At 45.0% G+C, this 15,825-nt stretch overlaps 1 protein-coding gene across 2 annotated transcripts in view; it reads left to right on the forward strand.

The window, feature by feature from the left end:
* LOC121569777 (serine/threonine-protein kinase TAO2) overlaps positions 1-11,263 on the forward strand; it is a 30,691-nt gene extending 19,428 nt beyond the window's left edge. Inside the window, exons 17-20 of one of the 2 annotated variants that reach the window (XM_041880958.2) lie at positions 4,386-4,625; positions 5,229-5,450; positions 5,800-5,982; positions 7,603-11,263. In XM_041880958.2, the coding sequence (XP_041736892.2) occupies positions 4,386-4,625; positions 5,229-5,450; positions 5,800-5,982; positions 7,603-8,529 (1,572 nt within the window). In that variant the 3' untranslated portion in view covers positions 8,530-11,263. The remainder of the gene's footprint in view (positions 1-4,385; positions 4,626-5,228; positions 5,451-5,799; positions 5,983-7,602) is intronic. The other variant, XM_041880959.2, reaches the window with a different exon arrangement.
* Positions 11,264-15,825: the final 4,562 nt, after the last annotated feature.

Raw genomic sequence — 15,825 nt, forward strand, 5'->3', positions numbered from 1 at the left:
TTTCAGGTCTCTCCAGAGATGTTTGATCGTGTTCAAGTCCGGGCTCTGGCTGGGCTACTCAAGGACATTCAGAGACGTGTCCCGAAGCCACTCCTGCGTTGTCTTGGCTGTGTGCTTAGGGTCATTGTCCTGTTGGAAGGTGAACCTTTGCCCCAGTCTGAGGTCCTGAGTGCTGTGGAGCAGGTTTTCATCAAGGATCGCTCTGTACTTTGCTCCGTTCATCTTTGCCTCGATCCTGGCTAGTCTCCCAGTCCCTGCCGCTGAAAAACATCCCCACAGCATGATGCTGCCACCACCATGCTTCACCGTAGGGATGGTGCCAGGTTTCCTCCAGATGTGACGCTTGGCATTCAGGCCAAAGAGTTCAATCTTGGTTTCATTAGACCAGAGAATCTTGTTTCTCATGGTCTGAGAGTCCTTTAGGTGCCTTTTGGCAAACTCCAAGCGGGCTGTCATGTGCCTTTTACTGAGGAGTGGCTTCCATCTGGCCACTCTACCATAAAGGCCTAATTGGTGGAGTGCTGCAGAGATGGTTGTCCTTCTGGAAGGACACCTCCCTGACCAAGGCCCTTCTCCCCCGATTGCTCAGTTTGGCTAGGTGGCCAGCTCTAGGAAGAGTCTTGGTGGTTCCAAACTTCTTCCATTTAAGAATGATGGAGGCCACTGTGTTCTTGGGGACCTTCAATGCTGCAGAGATGTTTTGGTACCCTTCCCCAGATCTGTGACTCGACACAATCCTGTCTCGGAGCTCTACGGACAATTCCTTCGACCTCATGGCTTGGTTTTTGCTCTGACATGCACTGTCAACTGTGGGACCTTACATAGACAGGTGTGTGCCTTTCCAAATCATGTCCAATCAATTGAATTGACTCCAATCAAGTTGTAGAAACATCTCAAGGATGATCAATGGAAACAGGATGCACCGGAGCTAAATTTTGAGTCTCATAGCAAAGGGTGTGAATACTTATGTAAATAAGGTATTTCTGTGTTTTTATTTTTAATACATTTGCAAAACTTTCTAAAAACCTGTATTCGCGTTGCCATTATGGGGTATTGTGTGTAGATTGCTAAGGAAATAGTTTTATTGAATCCATTTTAGAATAAGGCTGTAACATAACAAAATGTGGAAAAAGTCAAGGGGTCTGAATACCTTCCGTATAAAAGTTTATAACGAAATTGTGATCCTTAACATTAAGAAAAATCCCAAACGTAATTTTTTTTGCAGTGCATTTATCACAAAACATATTGTTTTCTGTGTTGTAGCCTAATTAGATTATAGGCTATAAAGGACTGGGGGAAGTGGTGTAATTTAAAGGTGAAATATGCAGGAATCGCTCCGCCATTTCAGTGTATGTGATAAAACAAGTGCTCAGTGTAGAGAATCCATTGTACCATCTAAACCGCTGTGAAATATATTTTCTATAACCAAAAATATAGTATTTTCAGTTGTTTGAAACAAGTGTACAGAACCGAAAGTAAAAGACTCAAAAACAAAACTTTTAAGAACGGGAAGCATAGAAATGGCACACAGAACAGATCTACCGCTTCTTAGACTTGCTTTCAATGAGTGACAGATCTATACCACATTTCTATGTGAATTTGGTCAGGCACCCAAGAAGTTACATATTGTAGCTTTAAATAAAACCAGAGAGAAAGAGGATAACTTTAAGCTGCTAGGGATATTCAATGTTTGCTTTTTTTACCCATCTACTAATAGGTGACCTTCTTTGCGAGCCATTAGGAAGCCTCTCTGGTCTTTGTGGTTGAATCTGTTTGAAATTCACTGCTCGACTGACGACCTTACAGATATTTGTATGTGTGGGGTACAGAGATGTGGTAGTCATTCAAAAATCATGTTAAACACTATTATTGCACACAGAGTGAGTCCATGCAACTTATTATGTGACTTGTTAAGCACATTTTTATATACAGTACCAGTCAACAGTTTGGACACCTACTCATTCAAGGGGTTTTTCTTTATTTGTACTATTTTCTACATTGTAGAATAATTGAGATTCTTCAAATTGCCACCCTTTGCCTTGATGACAGCTTTGCACATTCTTGGCATTATCTCAACCAACTTCACCTGGAATGCTTTTCCAACAGTCTTGAAGGAGTTCCCACATATGCTGAGCACTTGTTGGCTGCTTTTCCTTCACTCTGCCGTCCGACTCAACCCAAACCATCTCAATTGGGTTGAGGTCGGGGGATTGTGGAGGCCAGGCCATCTGATGCAGCATTCCATCACTCTCCTTCTTACACAGCCTGGAGGTGTGTTGGGTCATTGTCCTGTTGAAAAACAGGGCGGCAGGTAGCTTAGTGGTTAAGAGCGTTAGGTCGCTGGTTCTAATCCCTGAGCCGACTAGGTGAAAAATCTGTCTGTGCCCTTGAGCAAGGTACTTAACCCTAATTGCTCCTGTAAGTCGCTCTGGATAAGAGTGTCTGCTAAATGACTAAAATGTAAATGTATTCCCACTAAGCCCAATGCTGTGGTTGCCATGCTGGTTAAATCACAGACAGTGTCACCAGCAAAGCACCATAACACCACCTCCTCCATGCTTTACGGTAGGAAATACACATGCGGAGATCATCCGTTCACCCACACCGCGTATCACAAAGACACGGCCGTTGGAAGCAAAAATCTCAAATTTGGACACCAGACCAAAGGATACATTTCCACCGGTCTAATGTCCATTGCTCTCTTCTTCTTATTGGTGTCCTTTAGTAGTGGTTTCTTTGCAGCAATTCGACCATGAAGGCCTGATTCACACAGTCTCCTTAAAAACAGTTGATGTTGAGATGTGTCTGTTACTTGAACTCTGTGAAGCATTTATTTGGGCTGCAATTTCTGAGGCTGGTAACTAATTAACTTATCCTCTGCAGCAGAGGTAACTCTGGGTCTTCCTTTCCTGTGGCGGTCTTCATGAGAGCCAGTTTCATCATAGCGCTTGATGGATTTTGCGACTGCACTTTAAGAAACTTTTAAAGTTCTTGAAATGTTCCGTATTGACTGACCTTCATGTCTTAAAGTAATGATGGACTGTCGTTTCTCTTTGCTTATTTGAGCTGTTCTTACCATAATATCGACTTGGTCTTTTACCAAATAGGGCTCTCTTCTGTATACCCCCCTACATTTACATTACATTTTAGTCATTTAGCAGACACTCTTATCCAGAGCAACTTACAGTTAGTGAGTGCATACATTCTTTTTATTTTTTTCATACTGGCCCCCCGTGGGAATCGAACCCACAACCGCCATGCTCTACCAACTGAGCTACATCCCTGCCGGCCATTCCCTCCCCTACCCTGGACGATGCTGGGCTAATTGTGCGCCGCCCCATGGGTCTCCCGGTCGCGGCCGGCCCACGACAGAGCCTGGATTCGAACCAGGATCTCTAGTGGCACAGCTAGCACTGCGATGCAGTGCCTTAGACCACTGCGCCACTCGGGCCCTTCCTTGTCACGACACAACTGATTGGCTCAAACACATTAAGAAGGAAAGAAATTCCACAAATTAACTTTTAAGAAGGCACACCTGTTAATTGAAATGCATTCCAGGTGACTACCTCATGAAGCTGGTTGCGAGAATGCCGAGTGTGCAAAGCTGTCATCAAGGCAAATGGTGGCTATTTGAAGAATCTCAAATATCAAATTATATTTTGATTTGTTTAACACTTCTTTGGTTACTATATGAGTCCATATGTGTGATTTCATAGTTTTGATGTCTTCACTATTATTCTACAATGTAAAAAATAGTAAAAATAAAGACAAACCCTTGAATGAGTAGGTGTGTCCAAACTTTTGACTGGTAGTGTGTGTGTTTATATATATATATATATATATATATATGTATATATATGTGTGTATATATGTATATATATATGTATGTATATGTATGTGTATATATATATATATATATATATATGTATATATATATATATATATATATATATATATATATATATATATATATATATATATATATATATATATATATATATGTATGTATGTGTGTATGTGTGTATGTGTGTGTGTGTGTGTGTGTGTGTGTGTGTGTGTGTGTGTGTGTGTGTGTGTGTGTGTGTGTGTGTGTGTGTGTGTGTGTGTGTGTGTGTGTGTGTGTGTGTGTGTGTGTGTGTATATATATATACATACACATATATATATATATATATATATATATATATATATATATATATATATATATATATATATATGTGTATGTATATATATATATGTGTATATATATGTGTATGTATATATATATATATGAGAGCTACTTAACTTAGTTGACACGTTTCCTACCTTCTCTCTCTCCTGTTTCTTTCTCTCTCCCCAACTCTTTCTGTCCTTCCCACTCTCTCTCCCTCCTCCCCTCCCTCCAGGACCTGAACAAGAAGCAGACCCAGAGGGACCTGGAGTGTGCCATGCTGCTGAGGCACCACGAGTCCACCCAGGAACTGGAGTTCCGTCAGCTGGGGGCGGTGCAGCGTACGCGGGCCGACCTGATCCGCACGCAGCACCAGACGGAGCTCACCAACCAGATGGAGTACAACAAGAGGAGGGAGCAGGAGCTCCGGCAGAAACACACCGTGGAGGTCCGCCAGCAGCCCAAGAGCCTCAAGGTAAGGATAGGATAGTATACGATGAACTTTGGGCTGTGGTGGAGGAACAGAGAAAGGGAAGCGGGAGCTAGTGGGCTAATCTGGCTTGCATCCCTGTTCTCCACCGTCTCCCCAAAGTGTGCACACTTAGGGACAAGGGTGGACAATCGGATGTAGCCTATGTGGGGCGCTAGAAGGGAATTGGGGATCAAGGGGTATTCTTTTTGACCCCGAACCCATTCTGCTCACTCCCCCCCTCTCCTTCCTTCCCTCACTCCCCCCTCTCCTTCCTTCCCTCACTGCCCCCTCTCCTTCCTTCCCTCACTCCCCCCTCTCCTTCCTTCCCTCACTCCCCCCTCTCCTTCCTTCCCTCACTCCCCCCTCGCCTTCCTTCCCTCACTCCCCCTCGCCATCCTCCCTCACTCCCCCTCGCCTTCCCTCACTCCCCCTCTCCTTCCTTCCCTCACCCCCCTCTCCTTCCTTCCCTCACTTCCCCCTCTCCCTCCTTCCCTCATTCCTCCTCCCTGCCTCACCCCCCCCTTTCCCTCATTCCCCCTCTCATTCCCTCCCTCCCCCTCATTCCCTCTCTCCCTCATTCCCTCTCTCCTTTCTCCCCTATCCCAGTCCAAGGAGCTCCAGATCAAGCGTCAGTTCCAGGACACGTGTAAGATCCAGACGCGTCAGTACAAGGCCCTGAGGAACCACCTGTTGGAGAGCACTCCCAAGGCCGACCACAAAGCGGTGCTCAAGAGGCTGAAGGAGGAGCAGACCAGGAAACTGGCCATCCTGGCCGAGCAGTACGACCACTCCATCAACGACATGCTGTCCACACAGGCTGTGAGTAAGGCAAGGACCCTACCGTGCACCTCTCCTACACCTGACAACTACGACGACGCTATACTACAAAACAACTATACACACACGCAGACCCACACAAAGACACGCACACACTGCAGATAACACCAACTATACATCAACTACACACACACATACATATTAAACCAGCTACACCAAAAATGTATTCCAACAAATTTCAGTTCAACAAACAGACTACGTCCATGCTAAGCTCTAGAACTACTAAAATTACAAATTAGGACTACAAATCCCACATTTTGAGTGGTAGACATCCCCAAACCGTCCATTAGGCCAGGGTGTGCTCTACTGACGTCCAGCCCTCCCACTCTTCCTCCTCTAGCTGCGATTGGATGAGACCCAGGAAGCAGAGTACCAGGTGCTGCGAATGCAGCTGCAGCAGGAGTTGGAGCTGCTAAACGCTTACCAGAGCAAGATCAAGATCCACACAGACTCCCAGCACGAGAGAGAGGCCAAGGACCTGGAGCAAAGGGTGTCCATCCGCAGGGCCCTGCTGGAACAGAGGGTGAGAGCGAGACGGAGAGAGGGGGTGGAGGGTTGTCTGAAGGGATTATGTGTGTGTGTGTGTGGAGGGGGTGTGTGTGTGTGTGTGGAAGGGTGTTAAAGTGTTAAACAAATCAAAATATATTTTATATTTGAGATTCTTCAAATAGCCACCCTTTGCCTTTATGACAGCTTTGCACACTCTTGGCATTTTCTCAACCAGCTTCACCTGGAATGCTTTTCCAACAGTCTTGAAGGAGTTCTCACATATGCTGAGCACTTGTTGGCTGCTTTTCCTTCACTCTGCGGTCCAACTCATCCCAAACCATCTCAATTTGGTTGAGGTCGGCGGATTGTGGAGGCCAGGTCATCTGATGCAGCACTCCATCTCCTTCTTGGTAAAATAGCCCTTACACAGCCTGAAGGTGTGTTGGGTCATTGTCCTGTTGAAAAACATGATAGTCCCACTAAGCCCGTATCACTGCAGAATGCCGTGCTAGCCATGCTGGTTAAGTGTGCCTTGAATTCTAAATAAATCACACAAATCACCCCCACACCATAACACCTCCTCCTCCATGCTTTACGGTGGGAAATACACATGCGGAGATCATCCGTTCACCCACACCGCGTCTCACAAAGACACGACGGTTGGATCCAAAAATCTCCAATTTGGACTCATCAGACCAAAGGACAGATTTCCACAGATCTAATGTCCATTCTTGTGTTTCTTGACCCAAGCAAGTCTCTTCTTCTTATTGGTGTCCTTTAGTAGTGGTTTCTTTGCAGCAATTCGACCATGAAGGCCTGATTCACGCAGTCCCCTCTGAACAGTTGATGTTGAGATGTGTCTCTTACTTGAACTCTGAAGCGTTTATTTGGGCTGCAATTTCTGAGGCTGGTAACTCTAATGAACTTATCCTCTGCAGCAGAGGTAAATCTGGGTCTTCCATTCCTGTGGCGGTCCTCATGAGAGCCAGTTTCATCATAGCGCTTGATTGTTTTTCAACTGCACTTGAAGAAACTTTCAAAGTTCTTGAAATGTTCCGTATTGACTGACCTTCATGTCTTAAAGTAATGATGGGCTGTCATTTCTCTTTGCTTATTTGAGCTGTTCTTGCCATAATATGGACTTGGTCTTTTACCAAAAAGGGTTATCTTCTGTATACCCCCCCCTACCTTGTCACAACACAACTGATTGGCTCAAAGCATTATTTATTTTTTAAGGCACACCTGTTAATTGAAATGCATTCCAGGTGACTACCTCATGAAGCTGGTTGAGAGAATGCCAAGAGTGTGCAAAGCTGTCATCAAGGGAAAGGGTGGCTATATGAAGAATCTCAAATATTAAATATTTAACCAAAAACACTTTTTTGGTTACTACATGATTCCATATGTGTTATTTCAAAGTTTTGATGTCTTAGCTATTATTCTACAATGTAGAAAATAGGAAAAATAAAGAAAACCCCTTGAATGAGTAGGTGTTCTAAAACTTTTGGCCGGTAGTGTACATGACACCAAAAAGGATAGGCCACTTAAAAGATTATTGGGACACAACCAGTTTGTAGTCTTATTGCATTTTTCTCTCCTTCTCTCCCCCTCTCTCTCTGTCTCTCTCCTTCTCCTCTCTCTCTCTCTCCCTTAGATTGAGGAAGAGATGCTGTCTCTGCAGAACGAGCGTTCAGAGCGTATCCGTACTCTACTGGAACGCCAGGCCCGGGAGATCGAGTCATTTGACTCGGAGAGCATGCGTCTTGGCTTCAGCAACATGGCTCTGACGGGCATCCCCGCTGAGGCCTTCAACCAGGGCTACCCCAATCCCAGCCCCTCCTCTGGCCCCGGGGGCTGGCCCTCCCGCCCTGTCCCTCGCTCCGGGAGCCACTGGAGCCACGGCGTGCAGAACTCGGTGGCGCCCCCTTCGTGGCGTAGCCAGAACAGCTGCAGCGGTGGAGAGTTCAGCCGTGCCGAGTCGATCACTTCGTCTCACGGCCTGGGGAGGGATAGTGAGATGAACATGAGTGGTAGAGGCCACTCCTCCAACTCCTCGTCTTCCTCCTCTTCCTCGTCCTCCCACCATCACCATCACCAGCAGCAACAACACTACCTCCCCCAGCACTACCACCACCACCACCACCAGAGTACGCCACACCTGTACCGAGAGAGCCGCGAGCGTGAGGACCGCGAGAGGGAGAGGGACAGGGAGAGAGAGTGGGGGGGAGGAGGAGGACACCACCACCACCACGGGGGAGGAGTTCATCATCACCACCACCTCTCCCAACACGCCTCAGCCCAGTCCCTGGCTCTCCTGCCACCTCCGCCTCCCCCACCACCCATCTCCCTCTACTCCTCCTCCCCACCCTCCTCCTCCTCCTCCTCGTCTTCCCAGGGAGGGGGCTACGGGGGTCTGGTGGCCAGGGGCCCCAGCCTGATGGCCCTGAGGAACAGCCCCCAGCCCCTGAGGAGGACGGCCTCAGGGGGGCCCGGCGGGGCAGGTGGGGGCGACGGGGGTCTTAGCCGGAGCACCTCGGTCACCTCACACATCTCCAACGGCTCCCACCTCTCCTACTCTTAAAGGGGAAGGGCAATGATGGGCTCCACCCCTCAGTCTTAAAGGGGCGGGGTGAGAGAACAAACCAAGCCTGCCCCTTCTCAGAGGCTGCGTCTGAAACGACACCCTAACCCTCGTATGGGGAATAGGGTGTCGTTTGAGATATGCCTCTACTCACTGCTGATGCATTGAGTAGTGGGGGGGGTTTGAATGTCCCCGCCCCCTCTTCTACAAGAGTGTTTGTTCATGAAGGGGGTGGTGCTAAAACAGGTTTACCACCACAAAGGGTGGAGCCAAAGCAGGTCCACCCTTCCTATTGTTCAAGGGGGTTCTTATTATTGGGATGAGGTCATCTCTCTCACGAATTCAGGGGAGGGGTTTATATTAGGGAGGGGGCGGGGCTATTAACAATGAGGTCAGACACAGCTGGCCACCAGTAGGGGTCAGTAGCGCAGACTAGCTGCTTAGAGTAGACCGACATCATAGAGTATTACAATGTCTGCACAGACAGACAGGAGGGATACAAGTGGGAGGAAACAGCCGTTTTAAAGGGGAGTTTTAACAGTAGTAGGTGTCTTTGCTGACATCAAACTTAGAGAGACGAATGGATGTGGAGATAAAACTCAATTGGAAGAGGGTGCTTTAAAATGGTGTAAACTATGTAAATAATGCAGAAACTAAGACGTGAAGCATACTAGTTAATGATGTGTCATATACTGTACATTTGTGGTGAAGCAAGGAGCTGAACCACAAGAGGCAACAACAGAAACAGTTGGGGGTTTTTGGTAATAGGATTTTCAAATATATGACAAATGTAACACTGCCATCCGGTGGCTCGGCTGACCCAAGACAACTCTGCCACTGCCGAGCAATAATTTCCCAGTGAACATTCTGAAAGTGTGTGTGTGTACAGCGCTGAATGCTCGCTTAGTTTTTTCACCCTTGACCCATTCCTGGACACACAGCCTGGTAGGTGTGTGTAGATGTGCATAAAACAGTTTTTACAGTTCAATGCATGAAAGTGATGTACAGAAGTATTTGTATTCATACATGTTTATAGAAATGCATATAAGTATATACCTGTCAGAAGTTTGACAGTAAAATTGAAGATTGTTCACTGTCCAACACCTTTGTCCTACATTGTACTTATAAAGTGTACATAAAAGCACTAACTCTGAAACGCTGGTAGAATAATAATGATAATTTTGCCAAGTTATAGAAATTGGAAAATAGTTTTGAGGAAAAATAGATATGGTTGCTATTATTATTATTACTACTACAGCAGTTGTAATGTTTGTTGTACACTAATTTTGTTTAAAAAAAAAAAAGATTTTTAAAATGTTTTAATTGCCAATTTTGACCACTAGGTGGGGAGTAAGAGCAATGTTACTGTGATGGAGCGCTATGGAAAAAATCTATTCTTTTTATTCTTTTTTTTTAAGAGAAGAAAAGACTACCTTTCCCCAAGCATTCCCTCTATGGTCTCAGGGTCGGAGTCTACCGGGCAGTGCATTGCCACAAAAGGTCGTAGGGTTATAGAGCCAGTATTAAATGTGGACGGGGCCGTTCATGTTTTTAGCTGTATGTAGGAATATATTGAATTCTAGACTTACCATACAGTGTCTCCTAAAGTCAGCCTCTGTAATCCAGCACGTTTTGTGCCATATTGTACCTCACTCTTCTTGTGGTTCATGTTGATACAGACCAGCCAAGCTTGCTGATTGTACACTACAGTACACATCCTATACACTACTACACTCCACCAAAAATACTCTGATTTTGTTGGTTTAATTTATTTGGTCTTTAAAAATATATATATAAACAGCCAAGAACAAGCAAGTGCATACATTATAAATAGCTTGGGGTCTGTGTGAATATTACATTTTGTCCTTCCTTTCTTCGCGCCTTCCTTTCTGGAAGATATTTCTGGATAGAACAGGATTGGATTGAAGCGAAGTGTCCCACTCTTATGCTTTCACCTTCCCACTCATCATTAGTCAATCAGCAGTCGAGTAAGAGAAAGCAATGAGCCATTTTAAAGTATTCTAACCGAGCCCAGGATCTCTTGTGTAGAGAATCATCTACCATTGGCTCCTAAACTCACACTGCCAACTCTCAACAGCACCAACATTACAACAAAATGATGGGGTGGGAAACATTGGTCTCCAGTGGTGCATTTCAATACTCTAACCTCTGTTACCTCAAGACACATCTGGGGTGGTTTACTTCAGTTTACATGTCGTTCACTACGGAACATGCTGGATTCGTTTTCAGAGGCTGTGATTGTTAGACTAGGGCATGGAGACAGAGCGGACAGGACAGAGAATGTGTGATGTCGCTGCCCACTTGTAGTGCTGATGTACACTTAGAGGGGTGGGTCTCAATAGTCAAGTAGTTCCTTTTCCTTGTTTCATCCCCTTCACCGGCATATAGAAAACACAGCACAAGTGAAAGGACTGCATGTTGGAAATTCACTTTAACCTGTCCTTTCGCGTCATTGCAAACAAAGGAGAGATGAGGAGGGGACTCAAGACTATTGAGACACCTCAGTTGGTGGGGCAGGGCAACGGTGATAATGGATGAGAGAGAATCTGATAGAAAGAGGAGGAATGGATGTGTGTGTGGTCGGATATAGGACTGTTGTACAGAGAGAGGCCAAGTTACGTTCAGGTTCAATGCAAAGTGGAGCGGAAGTCTGCTACAGATTTTGTTGTACAGAAACAAGAAATTTTGAAAAATAAAAAAAAAGGAAAAATGACTTCTTGAGGCTGTCTTCATTTGTACGAACTTGGTTGGATTGTGTATGAGTTCAAAACAATGCCCACAAACTACATTAGTTGGTATAACTAACCATGAAAGATGTAAGGTAAAGATTATATTTTGTGCATCCTTTAAAAGGAATTTGACTTGGTGAAAACCACTCCAGGGCCCATAGGAGTGCTGATCTAGGATCAGGTCCCCCCTGTCCATCTAATCTTATTCATTATGATCTAAAACGTGTAACTGATTCTAGATCAGCACTCATGAGATTCTTTATGAATACGACCAGAAGAAGGGTTGGTTTCATTCAGCCTACTCCTGGACCAAATTGATTTATCAGTTCAAGAAGGCCAGGAGTGTTAAAAAGGCTCTTACAGACCACGATTGACCAGCCAACGTACCAATCGCTGCTCCCATGTGTCCTCTTAATTACCTTGCTGGTGCCCGCCTACTGGGCGTGGCTAATCTGATAAAGAGATTGAAATGGACACATGGGAGCAGAGCTAGCAACGAAGACGTGTGGGCATAAAATAATGTAAGTAGCTCTATTTGAGAGTTGATAGTGGAGTTTGCAGGGGTTGATGTTTGTACTCATTCATGTGCATTTGCATGCTAGACTAATTACACTGAACAAAAATATAAACGCAACATGTAAAGTGTTGGTCCCATGTTTCATGAGCTGAAATAAAAAATCCCAGACATTTGCCAGATGCACAAAAAGCTTATTTCTCTCATGTTGTGCAGAAATGTGTTTACATTCCTATTAGTGAGCGTTTCTCCTTTGCCAAGATAATCCATCCACCTGACAGGTGTGGCATATCAAGAAGCTGATTAAACAGTGATCATTACACAGATGCACCTTGTGCTGGGGACAATAAAAGGCCACTTAAAAATGTGCATTTTAATGCCACAGATGTCTCAAGTTTTGCAGGAGCATGTAATTGGCATGCTGACTGCAGGAATGTCCACCAGAGCTGTTGCCAGATAATTTAATGTTAAGTTACACTGCCAGGTCTCTGACCTCCTCCCTATAGGCTGTCTCATCGTTGTCGGTGATCAGGCCTACCACTGTTGTGTCGTCAGCAAACTTAATGATGGTGTTGGAGATGTGCTTGGCCACGCAGTTGTGGGTGAACAGGGAGTACAGGAGGGGACTAAGCACGCACCCCTGAGGGGCCCCAGTGTTGAGGATCAGCGTGGCAGATGTGTTGTTGCCTACCCTTTCCACCTGGGGGCGGCCCGTCAGGAAGTCCAGGATCCAGTTGCAGAGGGAGGTGTTTAGTCCCAGGGTCCTTAGTTTAATGATGAGTTTTGTGGGCACTATGGTGTTGAATGCTGAGCTGTAGTCAATGAACAGCATTCTCACATAGGTGTTCCTTTTGTCCAGGTGGGAAAGGGCAGTGTGTTTGTAGCCCTCTGCTAATGCTTTGGCTACACAGGGGCCTTACAGTCTGATGCCATTGTCTCTCATTACAGTCCTTATTGTGCAGATGGTTAATATTTTACTGGTATAATTGTATGCTACGGTGACAGTGCCTTTCCCACATGTTGGTCATTCCCAGGCCCAGTGCTTTATCCTAGCCTTCTAGCATACCTGACATGGCTAACGCTAGCTTCAAGTTCTACCTGGTCCTGCTTACTATTTAGGCGTCAATGTTCATTGATACAGTGCCTTGCAAAAGTATTCATCCCTCTTGGCGCTTTTCCTATTTTGTTGCATTACAGCCTGTAATTTAAATTGATTTTTATTTGGATTTCATGTAATGGACATACACAAAATAGTCCAAATTGGTGAAGTTAAATGAAAAAAAACTTGTTAAAAAAATTAAGGAAAAGTGGTGCGTGCATATGTATTCACCCCCTTTGCTATGAAGCCCCTTTAATAAGATCTGGTGCAACCAATTACCTTCAGAAGTCGCATAATTAGTAAAGTCCACCTGTGTGCAATCTAATTATCACATGATCTCAGTATCTATACACCTGTTCTGAAAGGCCCCAGAGTCTGCAACACCACTAAGCAAAGGGCACCATCAAGCAAGCGGCACCATGAAGACCAAGGAACTCTCCAAACAGGTCAGGGACAAAGTTGTGGAGAAGTACGGATCAGGGTTGGGTTATAAAAAAATATCAGAAACTTTGAACATCCCACGGAGCACCATTAAATCCATTATTAAAAAATGGAAAGAATATGGCACCACAACAAACCTGCCAAGAGAGGGCCGCCCACCAAAACTCACGGACCAGGCAAGGAGGGCATTAATCAGAGGCAACAAAGAGACCAAAGATAACCCTGAAGGAGCTGCAAAGCTCCACAGCTGAGATTGGAGTATCTGTCCATAGGACCACTTTAAGCCATACACTCCACAGAGCTGGGCTTTACGGAAGAGTGGCCAGAAAAAAGCAATTGCTTAAAGAAGAAAATAAGCCAACACGTTTGGTGTTTGTCAAAAGGCATGTGGGAGACTCCCCAAACATATGGAAGAAGGTACTCTGGTCATATGAGACTAAAATTTAGCTTTTTGGCCATCAAGGAAAATGCTATGTCTGGCGCAAACCCAACACACTGTATGTGATTCAGGCACAAGCAATATTATGCATGTTTAGCTTTATGCATGTTTATCTTCATAGTGTGGAATTGAGAACATTATTTACTGTATATAGCTTAAATTGTGCAATTATGTATTGGCCTAATTGCCTTGAATAGCCTTTTGTGTGTAACTTTGCACGGTTAATTCTATTTCCATTTCTCTTTCCTCCTAGAAACCACACACCCTGTTGAAAAAGTACCCAAAGTGAACCGGAGTGTGTAGTGGTGCCTGGAGAAGTGGGTATACTCTAATTTTGCACAAGGAAAAATCCAAACTGCCCGCCCGGCAAAAGGAAAGCCGCCCTGTGTGAAATATTCTGAGAAACAGTGACATACACTCTGATATTGGTCTTTCACAGTCAGGCCAACCCAAGCTGTGCTGTGCAGTAGGCTAATTGTAGGCCTACTATTAAACTGATAAACTGAGTTAGAAATTCACAGGTTTCAGATTTTCCCCAATTTTTCAGGTTTTCGTTCTCAAAGTCATGCTTTATTTTAAGAGAAAAACAACAACATTGTACAGTGCATTCGGAAAGTATTCAGACCCCTTGACTTTTTCCACATTTTGTTACATTACAGGTTTATTCTAAAATGGATTAAATAAATAATGTCCCTCATCAATCCACACACAATACCCCATAATGACAAAGCGAAAACAGGTCTTTAGAAATGTTTGCACATTTATAAAAATAAATGGAAATACCTTAGTTACATAAGTATTCAGACACTTTGCTATGAGATTCGAAATTGAGCTCAGGTGCATCCTGTTTCCATTGATCATCCTTGAGATGTTTCTACAACTTGATTTGAGTCCACCTGTGGTAAATTCAATTGACTGGACATGATTTGGAAAGGCACACACTTGTCTATATAAGGTTCCACAATTGACAGTGCATGTCAGAGCAAAAACCAAGCCATGAGGTCGAAGGAATTGTCTGCAAAACAGCTCCGAGACAGGATTGTGTCGAGGCACAGATCTGGGGAAGGATACCAAAACATTTCTGCAGCATTGAAGGTCCCCAAGAACACAGTGGCCTCCACCATTCTTAAATGGAAGAAGTCTGGAACCACCAAGACTCTTCCTAGAGCTGGCTGCCTGGCCAAACTGAGCAATCGGTGGAGAAGGGCCTTGGTCAGGGAGGTGACCAAGAACCCAATGGTCATTCTGACAGAGCTCCAGAGTTCCTCTGTGGAGATGGGAGAAACTTCCAGAAGGACAACCATCTCTGTAGCACTCCACCAATCAGGCCTTTATGGTAGAAGAGCCAGACGGAAGCCACTTCTCAGTAAAAGGAACATGACAGCTCACTTCGAGTTTGCCAAAAGGCACCTAAAGGACTCTGACCATGAGAAACAAGATTCTCTGGTCTGCTGAAACCAAGATTGAACTCTTTGGCCTGAACGCCAAGTGTCACATCTGGAGGAAACCTGGCACCATCCCTACGGTGAAGCATGGTGGTGGCAGCATCATGCTGTGGGTATGTTTTTCAACGGCAGGGACTGGGAGACTAGTCAGAAGTGAGGGAAAGATGAACAGAGCAAAGTACAGAGAGATCCTTGATGAAAACCTGCTCCAGAGTGCTCAGGACTTCAGACTGGGGCGAAGGTTCACCTTCCAACAGGACACCGACCCTAAGCACACAGCCAAGACAACACTGTAGTGGCTTCGGGACAAGTCTCTGAATGTTCTGGAGTGGCCCAGCCTGAGCCCGGACTTGAACCCGATTGAACATCTCTGGAGAGACCTAAAAATAGCTGTGCAGTGACGCTCCCCATCCAACCTGGCAGAGCTTGAGAGGATCTGCAGAGAAGAATGGGAGAAACTCCCCAAATACAGGTGTGCTAAGCTTGTAGTGTCATATCCAAGAAGACTCAAGGCTGTAATTGCTGCCAAAGGTGCTTCAACAAAGTGCTGAGTAAAGGATCTGAATACTTATGTAAATGTGATATTTCCGATATTATTATTATTTATT

This window comes from Coregonus clupeaformis, chromosome 7 (assembly GCF_020615455.1).
Source record: "Coregonus clupeaformis isolate EN_2021a chromosome 7, ASM2061545v1, whole genome shotgun sequence".
Taxonomy (NCBI): Eukaryota; Metazoa; Chordata; class Actinopteri; order Salmoniformes; family Salmonidae; genus Coregonus; species Coregonus clupeaformis.